This window comes from Peromyscus maniculatus, chromosome 10 (assembly GCF_049852395.1).
Source record: "Peromyscus maniculatus bairdii isolate BWxNUB_F1_BW_parent chromosome 10, HU_Pman_BW_mat_3.1, whole genome shotgun sequence".
NCBI lineage: Eukaryota > Metazoa > Chordata > Mammalia > Rodentia > Cricetidae > Peromyscus > Peromyscus maniculatus.
The window spans coordinates 94416701-94435228 of record NC_134861.1 but is presented as its reverse complement, the minus strand read 5'-3'; the positions used below and the strand labels follow the sequence as shown (position 1 = coordinate 94435228).

General features: G+C 45.9%; 1 protein-coding gene across 2 annotated transcripts in view; it reads right to left on the bottom strand.

Moving 5' to 3' along the window:
- Positions 1-18528, bottom strand: part of Cds1 (CDP-diacylglycerol synthase 1) — a 67598-nt gene that overhangs the window by 15964 nt on the left and 33106 nt on the right. For both annotated transcript variants that reach the window (XM_006975405.3, XM_076546782.1), the window contains exons 4-6: positions 13311-13408; positions 11680-11819; positions 970-1028 (exon numbers count right to left, since the gene is read on the bottom strand). In XM_006975405.3, coding sequence (XP_006975467.1) covers positions 970-1028; positions 11680-11819; positions 13311-13408 — 297 coding nt within the window. The remainder of the gene's footprint in view (positions 1-969; positions 1029-11679; positions 11820-13310; positions 13409-18528) is intronic.

Sequence of the window (18528 nt, the reverse complement as noted above, 5' to 3'; positions counted from 1 at the left end):
GAGCCATGCATACATGGATCAAAATGCACACTTATTTTTTCTTGCCACTGTTCCCTAAGCAATAACGATTTCCATAGGATTTGATGATGTTAAGTCTTGTAATTAACTAGAATGATTTCAAGAGCAGAGGAGGACACAAGTGGGCCACAGGGAAACAGAAGGTCTCGAGCGTGCATAAAGTTTGCTATTCATAAAGATTCTAGAACCAAGTTCCTGATGGGAGATTGGACTATTTCCGATCTGTCTTGAAGATTTTAGATTTCAATCTGTCTTGAAGATTTTAGATTTCATTAAGATTTTACTCTAGGACCACCTGAAATTAGAAATGTAGGTGGGAAATACTACAAATTTCTTAGCAATAATAATTTGTAGAGTGTTTTCTTAAGGAAAAGCCCACGTGGGAAGTATGATCCAACCTGACTAAGCCTTGCTGACCCATGAGTTTGTAACCTCTCAGTACTCGCTCCGCTTTAGGAAGATGAGAAGTTCACTGTGTCAAGTCATGGATCTCAGGAAACACAGACTACTTCTCTCCACTGAACAAGGTATCTCAGTGCAAGGGAGACCTGTGATGACCCTAACGACCACGAAAGCACACGCTCTGCACTAGGCTGATGCCAACAGACGGTGCCCAAGGTCAACTTCAACAAAACCACACGGCACATACTTGCCAGGCTTCAGCAACTATCCCAGGGATGAATTCCCACAATTAAGGGATTCAAACAGATCACATTTTTTTCTTTGAAAATACTTAAAAATGTTTCAGGATCACTTTAGGGACTGCTGTATGTCTTAAATCTCAAAACCTTTTCAACTTCAATATTTTGTAATCGAATGAACCAAAAAAAAAAAAAAAAAAATTGAAAAATTCTCCGGGCTCAGGCAAGACCTTAACTAGCTAATGGGACTGTTGTCTCTTTGGGTCCAGGACCAAGGATGAGCGCGGCCATGGGAAGCTGTGATACACACCATGTAAAACTGCAGGCGGTAGTGTTTCTTCACCAAGCTCAGCACAAACATGCAGAAACCTGTTCAAAAACAAGAGACATGCTGTGTGATTCTACATGGAGTACACGATTCCCTGAACACCACGCCCCCCAGAACACCAGTTTCCTGTATCACGTCCAAGCACACTTTAGCCGTCACTCAACGCTACCTCTCCTACTTAACAATAAGCATTTTAAGTAGCTTCCTGGAGGAACGATTTTGAAATCTCTCAAGTGCCAGGTACACTCCATGGGAAAAAATTCAATCACTATCTCCTACATTAACTAAATGAATTAGTCCCTTGCTAATATGGAAGCTGGAAAAACGTCTTAAATTATCAGGCTATCAAGAGCAAGCTGGTAGGTCAGTGGTCCACTGTTTGCCTAGAGTGTTTGGGGGCCCTACATTGGATCTTCAGCACAGCAAATCCCACCACATGAAATGTCGATTGACTTGAGAGTGTGTACAGATTGTGTTCAATGCCTATACGGCAAAACATGAATGACTATTATGGCAGCGCATGTCTATTAAACACGTTATGTTCCTAATTCCCATCTAAGCTTTTCCATGTATTCATTCGATCCCTCCAATATCTTGAGTAGCTGGCCTTCATCATCTCCTCTTCACAAATGAAGAAAAAGGGTTTGTTTCTTCACTGAGGATTACAGAATTAAAAGAAATGTTTAGATGCCCCTGGCCCTCAAGGCCCAGTTCCATGGAAACTCAAGTAACTTGAAGTACAAAGAGTAACTTGAATTTCTCAGACCAGTCGTATGAATGTGGTAAAATATAATGCTCCTAAGTCATTTCTTATTCCCAGTGTTTGAGCTGCATCATACATTTATTACGAGGAAGATGTGCTGCGGCTGCCCGTTCAGTAAACCTCCCTAACCATGTGCTAACACAACAAGGCGCTTTCTCAGAACACCAGGAAACTTATAAAGACATGTTTCTAGCAGAGGTGGATACTGAAAATGAATGCAGAAACCGAGTCTAATTTAGATAAGCCGCCACACTCTGCAGTGTGTTTAGAGAGAATCTGACGCAGACACTGAATCTGTGTGTCAACTGACCGACACCACACGAGATGAACACTGGATTTTGCATCGCTGGACTCAGTTTACCAGGCATTATAACCAAGGATGCATCTCTCCTCAAGGCAGAGACCCAAAGAGCAGCTGACTCTGAATTTGACAACTGACTTTTAAATATCCAACATGAAGGATTATGGCAAAGTAAAGACAGTGGGAAAGTGACCACAGTTCCTACCTCCCGTTTGTCAGTACAGAGTAACCGGGCTTCCTGGACTGCAGGGCCATGGGAAACACCCAAGAGCTCTAACAACATTGTGTGTGTGTGGGGGGGGGGGAGCAGATAGGGAATGAGCACTAGAGGAAAAGAACTAAGAACACGGAGTCCGTCCGCGCTGCGGCGGCTGCCAAGCGTGGAAAAGTCTCGCTTCACAGTTACTGCTTTTAAGCTTTCCTTCTGGGATGACCAGATTCTGCTTCCTTTATTTCCTTATTGAGAATTTCGTGTGTGAATGCTGGAGTTATCACTTTCCCTCTCTCTAATTTCTCTTACGACCCCCAACTCCTCAAATTCGTGGATGTCCACATGTAGACAAAATGGGAGCCTTTCTATCACACTGTACAAAATCAACTCCAAAGGCATCAAAGACCTAAATGTGGAACCTGAAATGCTGGAACCACTCTAAGGAAACACAGCCAGTACCCCACAGGATGTGGGTGAAGCAGAGTACTCTCTGAAGGGGGCTCTGTTTGCCTAGGTGCTAAGGCCAAGAATGGACAAATGGGACCTCACAAAACTAAAAATTCCATACAGCAAAGGAAAGAATCAGTCAAGTCCAGAGAAAGCCACGGAGCAGACAATCTGTGACAACTGCTCACCCAATAAAGGGTTAAAACCAAGAATATACAAAAACTCACAAAACAGTCAAGAAAATAAATGACCCAATTAAAAACCCAGCCAGGGATCTGAACAGAGAGTTCCCAAAAGAAATAAAAATGACTAAGAAATATCTCAAAATGTGTTCAAGATCCTTAGCAATGAGGAAAATGCAAATCAAAACATTTTGAGATTTCATCTTACCCCAGTAGAATGGCTAAGATCAAGAAAACAGAGCCAGGCGGTGGTGGTGCATGCCTTTAATCCCAGCACTTGGGAGGCAGAGGCAGGTGGATCTCTGTGAGTTCAAGGCCAGCCTGGTCTACAGAGTTCCAGGACAGCCAGGGCTGTTACATGGAAAAACTTTGTCTTGAAAAACAAAAGAAAACAAAGAGAGAGAGAGAGAGAGAGAGAGAGAGAGAGAGAGAGAGAGAGAGAGAGAGAGAGAGAGAGAGAGAAAAGGGAGGGAGGGAGGGAGGGAGGGAGGAAGGAAGGAAGGAAGGAAGGAAGGAAGGAAGGAAGGAAGGAAGGAAGGAAGGAAGGAAGGAAGGAAGGAAGGAAGGAAGGAAGGAAAGAAAAGAGCTAGCAAGAGATGCTAGTGAGGATACAGGAAAGGAGAGCCACACTTCCTTGGTAGAACTACAAGTTGGTGCAGCCACTGTGGAAATCAATGTGGACAATTCTCAAAAAGCTAAAATCAGATCTACCACATGACCCGGCTAGCCACTCCATGGCATTTACACGCCCAGGAAGACAGAGGCTACATAGTCTCTTATCTACAGATCCTAGCTCCCGTCTTCAGGTGTGAGTATATTATCTGCAGTAACCATGGAAACCAGGAAGTAAGGGGGAGCTCTAGAGAGGACTAGAGGGATACAGGTGCCATGGAGGGGAAATGGGGGAAATGGGCTGGGGGGGGGACTCACCTGGGGAGGGAGAAGGGAAGGAAACAGAGGGAGGGGGGCAAACAACACCAAGGACCTGTGACAAAGCCAAAGGAAATGGAGAGTGTGTGTGTGGTGTGTGTGTGTGGTATGTGTATGTGGGGGGGGGTGTGTGGGGGATATGTATGTGTGTGTAGTGTCATGTGTGTGTGTGGCAAGTGTGTATGTGTGTGGGGTGTGTGTGTGGAGTATGTGGTGAGTGTGTGGGGTGTGTATGTGTGTGTGTGGTGAGTGTGTGTGTGTGGGGGGGTACATCTGTGTGTGGAGTGTGTGGGGATTGTGTGGTGAGTGTGTGTGGAGTGTGTGGCAAGTGTGTGTGTATGTGTGTGAAGTTTGTGGTGAGTATGTGGTGTGTGTGTGTGTGTGTGTGTGTGTGGTGAGTGTGTGTGTGTGTGTGGGGGGGGTACATCTGTGTGGTGAGTGTGTGTGGAGTGTGTGGCAAGTGTGTGTGTATGTGTGTGGGGTGTGTATATGTGGGCATGGGCGGTGTATATGTGTGTGTGGCATGTGTATGTGTGAGGGGTGTGTGTGGGGGGGGTGCAGTTTAAATGAATTCATGCCTCTTTGGTAACAATGCTCTATCCAAAGGCCATAAACTACGGTGGCTATTTTTAATTGGTGATTTGACACAATCTACAATCACTTGAGAGGAGGATCTAGAAACTCTAGCTCAGGTGGCCCGTGGGCGACTCTTTTATGTTAATTGGCTCCTGGACTGTGTATTTGTAGAGAGGGCGCTGAGCACAGACAGGCAGGCATTTTCCCTCTGCCCCTGCTGTGGGGGTGACTAGCTGCTTCAAGTTCCTGTCTTAACTTCCCCGAAATAGGGCACTGACCAAGAACTGAGAGCTAAAACAAAGTTGTTTTTTGTCAGGGAATTTCATCACACAACAGAAATAAAGCTGAAACGCCTCCCAGAGCAGGTGGATCTAGCTTGCAGTGCGGTCAGAACGGGACCTCTGTGCGCTGTGCATGTCCACCGGCCTGGATTCAAAGGCTAATGGGGGCCAGGCAGAGCTGGGAACTGCCGGACTCCCCTCTCTGCACAAGCACATCCCTCAGTCCCCGGCACAGCATCGGAACTTCTTGATATCATTAGCTGAGATGCATCAAACAAAAGGATCAGCAGAATCATTCGGCACTCTCCCAATGGACATTTCACCCAAACAATCCTGATCATCCATTTTGACTGGTCCAGTCTCACCCACAGGATACAGATACTCAAGAACTAAACACATCAAGACCACACACTTCTCTGACTTCAGGGGAGGAGGTGTAAAGTGTGAGGGTTTGATAAGTATGGCCTCCATAGGCTCATATATTTGAATGCTTAGCCACCAGGGAGTGGAACTGTTGGAAAGGATTAGAAGGACTAGGAGGTGCAGCCTTGTTGGAGGAAGTGTGTCACAGAGGATGGGCTCCTCAGCCTGTGGACCAGGATGTAGTTCCCAGCAACTGCTCCAGCACCTGCATGCCACCATGCTTCCCGCCATGATGACAACGCACTAAGCCTCTGAAACAGTAAGCAAGCCACCAATTAAATGTTTTCTTCTATAAGTGTTGCCTGGGTGGCGGTGTCTCTTCACAGCAATGGAACAACGACTAAGACATCAAGTTTATCTAAAGCTAAATATTTTTAAAGAAAAGCATTCTTTTTAAAAATATATAATATAAGAATCATTATCATTCGCAACACATGGCTATGTAATATTTTATGATTAAAACATAAAAGTGTGTATATATTATATCTTAATAACTCTAAGGATAATTTATACATTTGGATCCAGTCATACCTTTTCCTTCACTAAAAAATATTTACACAGCTATGTTATCAATAAAAATCATAGGCTTTATTACATCACCACCAATAACAGCACTCACTAGAAAGGCTGCTGTGCTGGGCAGTTTTCGTCAACTTGGCACAAACTGGAGTCACCTAGAAGGAGGCGCACTCAGCTGAGGAACTGCCTCCATCAGACTGGCTTTGTGGACATGTCTGTGGGTGTTTTCGTGATGAATGACTGACCGTATGAGTGACACCCCTGGGCAAGTGGCCCTGGAGTGCATAAGAGAGCAGCTGAGCAAGCAATGAAGCAAGCCAGCAAGCCACGCCCTCCGTGGTCTCGCTTCACCCCGTGCCTCCAGGCTCCAGCTCTGGCTTCCCTCAAAGATGGAGCCCGCGCATGAAATACAAACCAAAGAAACTCTTGCTTCCGCAGGTTGCTTTTGCTCAGTGTTTTAACGCAGCAACCGAAGACAAACTGGAGCAGGTCCCTAACACACTCAGCCGTGAGGAACAGCTCTCGGTACAGTTGTGTGGAGCTGTGCCGGCTGAGCTGGAGGTGCTGACGCAGATATGAGCATCCTGCTTCCCATCCCAAGCACTCCCCAGGTGGCAGCAAGGGCCGGTTTCCAACAGACAAAGAGAAGGGTCTACAGCAAAGAACAAAAGCAAATGAGATGGTCGAGCAGGTTGTGAACAGTGAAGGAAAAACAGATACTGGAAAAGCCCAAGAGACACAATACAGCGCTTTCAGAAAATGAGTTAACAACTTAACAACTTATCAAGCATTTATGAAATTCCAGATGCAAGATACAAAAAGAAGTGAGAAAGGGCGTGAGAATTACAGAGTTTGCTGTCCAGTTAAAGAGATAGAAAACAGAAAACTAAAACTTTAATATTAGTGAGTAAGCACTCAGTAAACATGTGGCGTCATCAATTCTGCAACAGCCATGAGGAGGGGGCCAGGTATGACCAAGGCGCTAACGGACTCACTCCTCCTCACTCTTTACTTGGCTGCACTACTTGCCAAAATGCAAACTTGTAGCATCATCTTAAATAAGTTCATAGGCACACTGCATTGTGTGGTCTAGTCACACCCAGACTACAGCTGGGCTGTTCACACACACTGTACTGTGTGGTCTAATCACACCCAGACTACAGCTGGGCTGTTCACACACACTGTACTGTGTGGTCTAGTCACACCTAGACTACAGCTGGGCTGTTCACACACACTGCATTGTGTGGTCTAGTCACACCCAGAATACAGCTGGGCTGTTCACACACACAGCACTGTGTGGTTTAGTCACACCCAGACTACAGCTGGGCTGTTCACACACACTGCACTGTGTGGTCTAGTCACACTCAGACTTACAGCTGGGCTGTTCACACACACGGCATTGTGTGGTTTAGTCACACCCAGACTACAGCTGGGCTGTTCACATACACTGCACTGTGTTGTCTAGTCACACCCAGACTACAGCTGGGCTGTTCACACACACTGCACTGTGTGGTCTAGTCACACTCAGACTTACAGCTGGGCTGTTCACACACACGGCATTGTGTGGTTTAGTCACACCCAGAATACAGCTGGGCTGTTCACACACACTGCATTGTGTGGTCGTCACACCCAGACTACAGCTGGGCTGTTCACACAGAGGTTAAATGAATTGGAAATTCAAAAACTGATTCACAAAGAGTCACATTAACTGAATTTTAAAGGCAAAGCTGCCAAAGGACACTGATGAGATAGCTTAAGAATTTTAAAGGAAGCAAAACAAGCACATATGAATGTAAGCAGAAAGGTCATTTGCTAAAACAACACCCACGTGACTGCAGTTGCTATGTTTTGGGGCCAACCACCCCGAACGCATCAACCCACCATTACACAACCTGTAACCACACACTTGCTCTCAGTCCTACACAGCCCAAACCCGAGTCACCAAGCCGCCCGGGAGACGCTCTTTAGTCTCTGGAGAAACCTGTATGATTTTCAGTCTTGCTGACTTCTTTCTTATTAGTCAAATTCATTTGGTGACAAGCTTTTCTAAGTCAGATACTACTCAGTGAGTCACCTCATATGACAGGAAGCAAGTCATTGAAGGTCATGGGCTCTGATGAGGGGGACAGAGATATCTACATTTTATTTCAATAAACTTTAATGTCCATGGAACAGCTTAGGTTGTCTTTACTTTTAATGTCAGCTAAGACATACACTCTCCAAAGCCCTTTGGTCACCGCAATAAAACCAGCGTTCCACAGCGCCCTTTCACACTATCACGTGAACAATACCGATAAAAGAACACAGCATGCCTCCTATTTCCTTATACCATTTCAAAGTCCAGCTCCATCAGTTAGACCCACAATACTGCCTAACAGTTTAAAGACTCACATCAAGACAGCAAGCAAGTCAGAGAGGCCAAGGCAACAGCGCTCAAAGGCATGGTGTGTGAATCCACACATCCTCAGCCTTCTAACAGTTCAGCAAACACAAAGGTATTGGGAAACTTACTGCCAGCCTCAGCAGAGCGCTCTGGGAATTGAATAAATGAGAGCCACACAGTTGGACCTAATAGCTCCCAGCTCACTCCAAGCTGCTGTGTGTGTGGGTTTTGTAGAACTGTAACAGACAGTATCTACCTCCTATGCAGATGTGAGGGCTTTCCAGAAAGCTACATTGGTGGAAATTGGGCAAAATCAAAAGGGAAATGTTAATTCTTTGTTGTTGTTTTCTTTTGTTTTTTGAGACAGGGTTTCTCTGTGTACTTTTGGTGCCTGTCCTGGATCTCGCTCTGTAGACCAGGCTGGCCTCGAACTCAGAGATCTGCGTGCCTCTGCCTCCCAAAGGTTGGGATTAAAGGCGTGCGCCACCACTGCCCAGCTAATTCTTACAACTACATATGGATACAGAAATATCTCAACTAAAAAGGTACATTTTAAGCCAATAACCAGGGACACAGAGCAATTTTTTCATAGATTGTCATAAAATAGTGACTGGGTTCCAAGGACCAGCTAACTGTCCACTGTGGCAGTTTATATCCCTTGGTGCTGAGCATAAGTCTGCAGGGCTCAGGTTCTGCCTCCTCACTGCTCCCCTGCTCACTGCTCCCAACCCATTTCTCACTTGGCCACAGATTTGCTTTTATCTTCTCTTGGCGTGGAAACCCCACGTGGCTTCCCTGGGACAAGTCCAAACCCCTCCTGGGACACAAACGGCTTCTCGGGACTCAAGCTTGGACATGCCACCATCTCAGCTCTGTCCCCGGGTCCCAGAACGAATGCCAGAGGCCCACCTATCCTCACTTTTCACGGCACCAGACACCTCTTTCCCGAGGTTTCCGTGGTGGCCCAGCCCTCCTCAGAGCAAGGCCTCTTCTTCCTGCTCCTGTTAGTCCTGTTCGGTCATGCTTCCACAGTGAGCTGGTGGACTGAGAGTCACAGGCTTTACACACGGGATGAGGTCATCTGCTATGTCCCCCCATGCTGTCAGTACCGCCACACTCAGGCCCTAGCATTGGGAAGCACGGGAATGTTTGTTTACAAAATAAATGGTGACTTTCAAATGAGCTTCTGTGATCACTGAGCCTATTACCTTGGGGTAAAATATGTCTATGGCAGAAATCAGTACAGCAGTGGGAAAAAGGACAAACAGTTACGTTATGAGATTCTAAATCTTTAATGTATACAACAGTCACTGAACGGGAGTTAATTGGGAGATGATATGTAGGATGTATAAAAGAAACAACAAGAAAATCAGCCCACTGTCTGTCTCTGCCCAACAGAGAGGCCATTCTCAAGCACGAGCTACAGCCAGCAACAGTGAGGGGAGGGGGAGGAAACGTCTGCCTCATACATGCGGACATCACACCCGTCCGGACTGCAAGCTGCAATCCGGTACAACTACAGATCAGGAGACGCTGGGATTGATTTAGATATATTACTATTACAACCACCCGAAGCTACGTTAACTGGAAATGATGGGCCACAGAATAATGGCCTCTCATCTGTCTAAGACAATAGGTGAGGGAAGACAGGGGTGTACAAGCTTGAATGCTCTGGAAATATCTAGAATTTATTCTAGCATAACCTCAGAAGCCCCTGGAGACCGTAAGTAAGGCTCTAACGCATCAAGATGATCTCACGGAATACTCCTTTGTTTTCTGAATGTTTACTATGGCACATAAAGTATATATATTTTAAAACATCCTATCTTTAACAAGACTGCCTTAGAATCTTGGCATGCTTCTCATTCCTCCGCAGCCCATGGAGAGGTGCAGAGCAGGTCTCGGTCAGCAGCGGCACAGGCACAGCTCTCCCACACTCCTCAGACTCCATTGACTTTAGGGGCGGCTAGGTTAGAAAGGCTGCCTATCCCGGCCAGCCCCCAGGACTGAGAACCTGATGGACACGTGAAAACATGGAAGAATGAAAAGCGGGTAAAGCATGTCCACTCATTTCTACTCAGCCCTGGCAGCTCGCTGAAATGCCGCTGACAGACACGAAGATGGAGACCGGCCAGAACAAAGAGAATGGAAGGCAATCCTCTGCGAGACTCAAAAGCTGGAGTCGGGTAACTTCTGCAGGATGAGACAGCAGGCTGACCAAAGGTGTTTTCCAAAACCCACACAGAAGGTCAGTGGGGACAGGCATCAAGTAAGAGGACTAGCAGCAGGCACAGAGCCCCGGTCACTCACGGCAGTCAGGCACAGACTGAAGAGACTCCAGGACCTCATGAACACATGCATTCTCCTCTGCACCATTTCACAGGCCCTGCTTCTGCGGGGTGGGACCTGGGAAAGTCATGAAGGCAGGTACCCCGAACAACTAGCTGTAAGCCAGCCACCATGGGCTTGCTGAGACGGGAACCTGGGTCCCCGGCAGGAGCAGCCAAGTGCTCTGAACCACTGAACCATCTCTCCAACCTCCATTAATAACCTCACTCGTTTGATTTTTGGAGACAGGCTTTCCCTGTGTAGCCCTGGCTGTCCTGGAACTCACTCTGTAGACCAGGCTGGCCTTGAACTCGGATATCTGCCTGCCAGAGTGCTGGGACTAAAGGTGTGTGATATAACTTTTTAAATTAAGGGAAGAAATCAGAAAACAGATCGGATGAAGATATAAAATGAGGGAATCCTTTAGGAAAAACCTTTCATTCTCTAAAAGTGCTCATCATCATTCCACACTGTGTTCCATGTCCTGACATCCCAGGGTCAGAGGCTAAGGACAGAGGGACCTTACTTAAAACTAGAACTCTTCCTTAGGCAGCTGACTTTTAATCTACAGCAATAAAAAAAGGCACTGGCGTCCTGGAAGCAAACTTGCACACATAATATGCCCTGTCCAGCAGACCACTTGATTCATCTAGAACGGTGGTTCTCAATCTGTGGGCCACAACCCCTTTGTCAACCCTCTGTCTCCAAAAATGTTTACATTAGGACTCAGAACAGTAACAAAATGACAGTTAGGATTAGCAATGATGTGAATTTATGGTTGGGGGTCACCACAACATGAGGAACTGTATTAAAGGGTCGCAGCATTAGGAAGGTTGAGAACCACTGCTCTAGAAAAAACCTTATTCCCGAGGGACAATTATAAATACATATTTGTAAAATTTTCTCTGTAAATTATATTTGATTAACAAATACTCTATGTTACAAAGGCTTTTTTAAATTATAAATTGAAAAGAAAAATTTCAGGAACATGGAATGGTATAATTATGATTTTTTTTTAATTACCACTAGGGAATAAATACTACTTAAGACCACAATGGAAGAAATAGCTTTATATATGAGAAATAATCTAAAGAGAGCCCGGAATAAAATGTAACAGAACACTCGGGAGGCAGAGGCAGGCGGATCTCCGTGAGTTCGAGGCCAGCCTGGGCTACCAAGTGAGTTCCAGGAAAGGCGCAAAGCTACACAGAGAAACCCTGTCTCGAAAAACAAAAAAAAAAAAAAAAAATGTAACAGAAAAAAGAACACAAATGCACTTAGATAGCCTTAGTAAAAGCAAACATGGAAAACATTAACCGCAGGTCCCTCCAGAGCGACCTCAAGTTACCTGCCAGGTAGAGGGCGAAGGATATGAACCTGTGGTAGCGAATGAGGAACTGCAGCTGCTCCTCCCGCTGAACAAACGTAGCAAAGTAATCCGCCACCGTCTCTCCATAGAAGAAGTAGTTCACACACAGGAGGAAGTACCTGCAATTCAAACCCATGAGCTTGATGCGTCGGAAGGCTTTCCCCTCAAATGTGACAGAATCACTGCCTGCATTTTGATGGCAATACTAAGATAAAATCAAATTCAGGTGATCAATCCAAAATATGCTCCACCAAAATGCTGTTTTCTCATTTTAAATTTAATTTCAAACCCATCAGCCAATAGCAACCAGCAATCCACCAAAGACAATTCCTGTGTTTAACTCAAAATACAGTATCAGAGATGACAATGTCAAAATAGAACAGTGCACACACACACACACACACACACACACACACACACACACACACACACACAGTGTTAAGTTTATAATGGACAGACAGATGCACACACACACACAGTGTTAAGTTTATAATGGACAGACAGATGCACACACACACACAGTGTTAAGTTTATAATGAACAGACAGATGCACACATGCCTTGTACACACATACACAGGGTTAAGTTTATAATGAAAATTAACTCCTGGCTGCTCCGTGGTCTCCTGTTTGATAACTAACAGCGAGGACACAACCCCACCTCATGAAGCAAGTGAAGAGGGCAAGGAGGGAGAGGTGGATGAGCATCTCCTCCCTGCCACCATTGCCCTGCACATAGTTCTGATGTCTTTCTCAGTTCTTCTCAATGCCCAGGAGGACCCCGATTGGTTCTTCTTATTTTGATTTAATGTGTGTGTGCGTTTCCCATATATTTTATGAGAAGTGGAGAAAAGCGCTAGGATAAAATTCCCTCATCAATATCAGTACTAACCCCTCCACTTCCCCATCTCTACGATCTTATTACCTATCTCAGGCTGGCCTTGACCTCTCAGGCTGGCCCTGACCTCTCAGGCTGACCTTGACCTCTCAGGCTGGCCTTGACCTCACGGTCCTCCTGCCTCAGACAATCAGCAATTGAGCCAGTTGCTGTGGTTTGGATCCCAGAACCAGGGTCACAGTCACAAGCCACCACACTCAGGTTAGGAACTACTTAGACTATTCTAAGCCCCAAAGGTAAGATACATCTATCTTAGGAAGACAGTGACTTCCTGGAAGTGTTACGGCGTTACTTCCTTAAAGGTATGACCACACAGCCCGACTAGGATCTATTGTTACGCAATGTTTCCTACTCAAGGTCTTGACAGCAATGAGTGCCTGAAATGTTTAAAAAAATACATAAGGCAAACTTTATACATATATGCACATATCAAATATATTGTGTTCTCTCATCAACTGGGAAAATAATAAGAAAGCTTTTCATAAAATTATGGCCAGGAAGAAAATAAAATGGCAAATATATTAATCATGAATTCGACGTCATTACAAAGCCTGAAAGGCAAGCTTGCAGCAGGCTGTGCTGGAGGAGGAGCGAAGGTTATTTTCTGTACAAACACAGTTTCAGCGTGCTTCTCTTTCTCCAAAATCATTCTGCAGTTTAAACATTTAGAAATGAATCAGATTTGCATAACCAGAGCAGTTCACAGTCACTCACCAACTCAGCGTTCTAAACCACGGAAGGTCATAGGAATGGTAGACTCTGTACCCAATGGTGATGATCTCGTGGAAGCATTTCACTTGGATGCCCAGAACCTGCAAATAAGACGAGGTAGCGTGAGTTCCAGTGTTTGTGTTTGTGCTGTGTTACTTTAAAGCAACAATTCTTAATCTACCAACTCCTACTAAACGGCAATAGCAAAGAGGCAACATCCACTCTTCCAAGGGAAACCGTGCCTAATGGAGCAGCAAAGGAATATTCAGATGAAGGCCTGAGATCTTCCCAGGAGAGCCAGGGGCAGCGTCTCCTGGGCAGTTGGCGGGCCTTATCCATTTATTTTTATTATTTATTTCCATGTATTCACAATTTCTCAAGGTGGATACTCTCTTTTGAGACGGGGTCTCACACTGCAGGGCAGACTGGCCTCTAACTCCCCCGCTCGCTTTCTCAGCCTCCTGTGTTACAATGACAGGTACGACACGTCATTTCTGTCGCTTGGATTACTATAGGAAAACACTGGCTTAGCCAAGTCTGCTTGTGTATGTGTATCTTTAATCACATGTTCCAGCACACTTAGAAAGATGGTGGCATGGCCCTTTAATCTTGGCACACAAGAGGCAGGACAGCAGATCTCTGTGAGTTCAAGGCTCTCCTGGTCTCTACATAAGTGAGGTCCAGGACAGCCACAGCCAAATAATGAGACTCTACCTTTAAAAAAAAAAAAAAAAAAAAAACAGATGATGTCCAGGATGAATAATCACACCATCTTCCACTCTTCCTTCTCAGAGCTGAGCAGACTGTCCTACAGCCAGCGACAGTTCTGGTCAGTGTGAGCAGAGTCACCATCAGTCTGGCACACGTGCACACTTGGCCCAGACAACAACCTTGGTGGAGTTTCGTTTGCAAGGCGTCCTTGTGTTCATGAGTTGTTCTGCTAATGGCCCCTCCCAATGACAAACCCACAGATCTAGGTGCAGCTTCAACATCTTACTCAAGCCTGGCCAATTCCAAGACTCAAAAGGCACGATGAAAACCTCTGAACCAAAAGGGAGAGTCTTGGTGAACACAGCAAATTATTTTCTTTCCTCTCAACAGCACAGCCAAGGGCTTATGACTGTGCAATCTTGTACAAGAATAAGACTTTTATAGGCTTAAAGAGTTTAAAAATCAAAGATTATAACAGACCAATTTGCAACTTAGAATCTAAAATACTACTATTTGGCCTTTCACTGAAAAAGGTTTCCAAACTCATGTTTGAAGGTTTGTAGTTTTGAACATTTCTTGGGGTCTGGGGAAATGAGTCAGTGGGTAGAGAGACCCACTGCTCAAGCATGAGGACCTAAGTTGACTTGCATGAAGTTCAAAGCCCAGCACCGGGGGAGGGGCGGGGCAGACAGCAGGTGCATCCCAGGGCTCGTGGGCCAGACAAAGGCTACCGGAACATCAAGCTCCACCTCAGGGAAAGGCCTCTGTCTCAAAACAGAAGGCGCAGAGAGACAGACCGACACTCAACAGCAATCCTCCACCTCCAGGATGCACACACAGGAAAGTGCACACACAAAATTGCACGTGTGTGCATGCACACAAACATGCACACAAGAGGAAAGACAGAGAGAGAGAGAGGTTTCTGTAAACTAGCCTTCTCAAGTCTGTCTTTCAGGATATTTTTAAGCTATTCTACCATCAGATATTTATTACATGTCCAATCATATACTTTAAAAAAGTAAATGTTCTCTTTTGCCACATAATAAAGAAGTATTTATTATCCCAAAGTACAAGAAGTACTGGTAGCACAAGTCATTAGTGTATTACAAAAACAAAGAAGATTTAAAGGTCATTCTTCAAATAATCTTTGTGTAAATATGAAATAAAAGGTTATTTTCATATAAATAATCACAGAATGGGGACAAAGTTCAGTGTGGAGACAAAATGGCAAACCACACTGTTTACAGAACACAGAGCTTTTAAAATATCCAGTGTCGTGATGCAATCTCTATGAACACACCCACTCAGCACTGCACCGTCTCCTGAGAGGAGGAAAAGAGGGGCTTTATTTAACAGCCATGTTATCTGTGTGCTTATCATTACAGCTGGCAAGGAGGATACAGAATGTCCGGGAAAACCAAATAAGGAATTCCAAACACTAGAGTCAAAACTCTTTAAAATATATTTACAGTATTAAGGACTAGGAGATTACACAGAAATTGATACATCATGCCACTGAAACTGGTAGAAATAAACACTGAAAGAACTCCACTGGTCCAATTAATGTGTTTAAGAGCCTTAAAAACAAGAGCCAATTCTTTAGCAGCCCACTTCACTAGCCATGAGGACTCCTGGAAATGCTTCCCGGCATTTGCTTCCAGACAGTCTGCGAAGAAGCATGCGACTCTAATGGCATGTGGAACTAACCACACACACCTGTGGTGGGGGACAGATGGACAGCGGCAGCACCAAGGCACAGAAATAGGCAGTCGGTGTGTCTCGGATGACTGAGACACGTTAGGGTGTGTCTGGATGACTGAGGGTATGTCCCGGATGACTGAGGCATGTTAGGGTATGTCTCGGATCACTGAGGCACATTAGGGTATGTCTGGATGACTGAGGCATGTTAGGGTGTGTCTCGGATGACTGAGGCCCGTTAGGGTATGTCTGGATGACTGAGGCATGTTAGGGTATGTCTCGGATGACTGAGGCACATTAGGGTATGTCTGGATGACTGAGGCACATTAGGGTATGTCTCAGATGATTGAGGCATGTTAGGGTATGTCTCAGATGATTGAGGCACATTAGACTATGTCTCGGATAACTGAGACACGTTAGGGTATGTTTCAGATGACTGAAGGTATGTCTCGGATGACTGAGGCACGTTAGGGTGTGTCTTGGATGACTGAGGCCCGTTAGGGTATGAATAAGTAGTTCAGAGCTGTGAGGATACACAGTGGTGGACGGTAGCAAAGGAATGACATGAGAAGACATGAATATTTGGGACAATGGGGTGGGGGCGGGGCACTAATGAATGTCAAGGTGGCAAAAGCAGGCAGTAGTTCAGGCTAGGTGACATGACCGAACCAGCAGAGCGTCACGGGGACGTGGAGAAACTAGTCAGTGACGACGGAACCTGGGAATGTGCCGCCTGACAAAAACAGCATGCAAGAATTTATTTCAAGGTTTTAGTTCAGACTTTTGGGGATATGTGGTGAGGTAAAACATCAAGATGGGGGGTGGAACAGAGCCGTTCACTCCAGCAGGCCAGGCCCAGAATGAGACACAAGAGACAAGGACAGGATACAGTGCCAACAGCTGCTCTGCCTACCTCCTCCAGCCGGCCCTCCTTTCAAAGTTTCCACAGCTCCGGCGGACAAGTCCGTCAGCCGGGATCCCTGGCTAGGTCAGACCCCTGGTGATCACTCTCTCTCGATGATTAGATCACCGGGTGGAAACCAAACCTTCAACTTAGGAGCCTTTCAGGGGACATTAAACCATAACAGAATGGCTAAGGATGAGGAGGGAACACAGAGTGGAAAGGAAAGCCTGGAAGAACGGATTTATGCAGGACAGCTGGGGGTCACACAGGACTGTGGGCTATACAAACAAAAATGTCTATTTTTATTCTAGGAACCTATTTTAAGAAGATAATCTGATTTATTACATCAGAACTTATTTGCACCCAAGTATGTTCAAAATTAAAGATGTTCTCATTAAAGAAACAGAACATAACCTGATTGTTTAAAAATAGCACAGTGATTTAAGGAAGACAATGCTTCACATTCCATTTTAGAGCAGAAAAGGTTAAAAAAAAACACCCTAAATACTTTAGGCAGGTTATGATCCTCTTTAAAAATCAGGATCCAACTGAGCATGGTGCACACACCTGGGATCCCAGCACTGTGGAGGCTGCAGGACTGCAAGTTCAAGGCCAGCGAGGGAAATACAGTGAGATGACCATCTCTAAGAGTTCTGAACTTCATCACGGAAAAGCAGTCTGGCCCTTCTTGGGAGCAGCGTCATCCCCTGACTTCCTGAGCTGAAGACATTTTTTTTATTGTGACTAATTTTACTTTCAAATGTACTTTTAATAAAAGGAAAACCACACCAGGTTGCTGATAATCACATCCATTCTCAGCAGGACACGGGAATAAAGGACAGGGAGATGGGTAGATAGATGCATTCATGCTCTGCTGTAGGCAGGAGACCGGCAGGGTGAATACATGGAAGAGGCTGAATGAGCTGAGCTGGGCTGAAGAAAGCAACAGAGTAGAAAAGGGAGAGTCTGCCACAGCCGCCTGGTACACCAGTGTGTCCCCGGAGGGCACGTGCCACGGTGGGAGCAGTGGCCACAGCCGCCTGGTACACAAGTGTGTCCCCGGAGGGCACCTGCCACGGTGGGAGCAGTGGCCACAGCCGCCTGGTACACAAGTGTGTCCCCGGAGGGCACGTGCCACGGTGGAAGCAGTGGCCACAGCCGCCTGGTACACAGTGTGTCCCCGGAGGGCACGTGCCACGGTGGGAGCAGTGGCCACAGCCGCCTGGTATACAAGTGTGTCCCCGGAGGGCACCTGCCACGGTGGGAGCAGTGGCCACAGCCGCCTGGTACACAAGTGTGTCCCCGGAGGGCACTGCCATGGTGGGAGCAGTAGTGACTGGCCGGGGAAGGGTGGTGGTGGTGAACAGTTTTATCCTGAGAGCTTGTCATCTTCTCAGCTCCTCCTCACATAGTAATAATGAAGGACACTGTGTGCGCCCCCAAGAATGGCCGTCACTATTCACTGCTAAGCCATGCTTGGATCCCTGGAAACACTTGGATCAATCTGTTGAACAAATGGATTTCTCCTGGCTCCCACAGCTGAGGTATACACTCTGTGAGGAAGACCTCCCCTCCCAAGTCCTCTCACCATCCCCTTGACTCCTGTTCAACCTTCAGATGGAAGATCAAGTGTTGGGCAATGCTTGCAGAGAGTCTGCCAATGCCTTTTCTGCTCTTACAGTACTGTCTTTATTTAAAGCACTGCAGTTGGTCATTAGAAGCAGCTAATCAGTTCTTTACAGTGTAAACAGCCAGCACCATCAAAACAGAGCTTGGTATGTTTTCCTCAGCAGCACCACCATTAACATACCCCGGTGCTACGGTCATTCCTGGTGCACACCAGTCACCTTGAAGGCATTTAGGAAATGAATGAAGTAAGAGCTTAATTTGTCTGCTTGCCCTCATGAC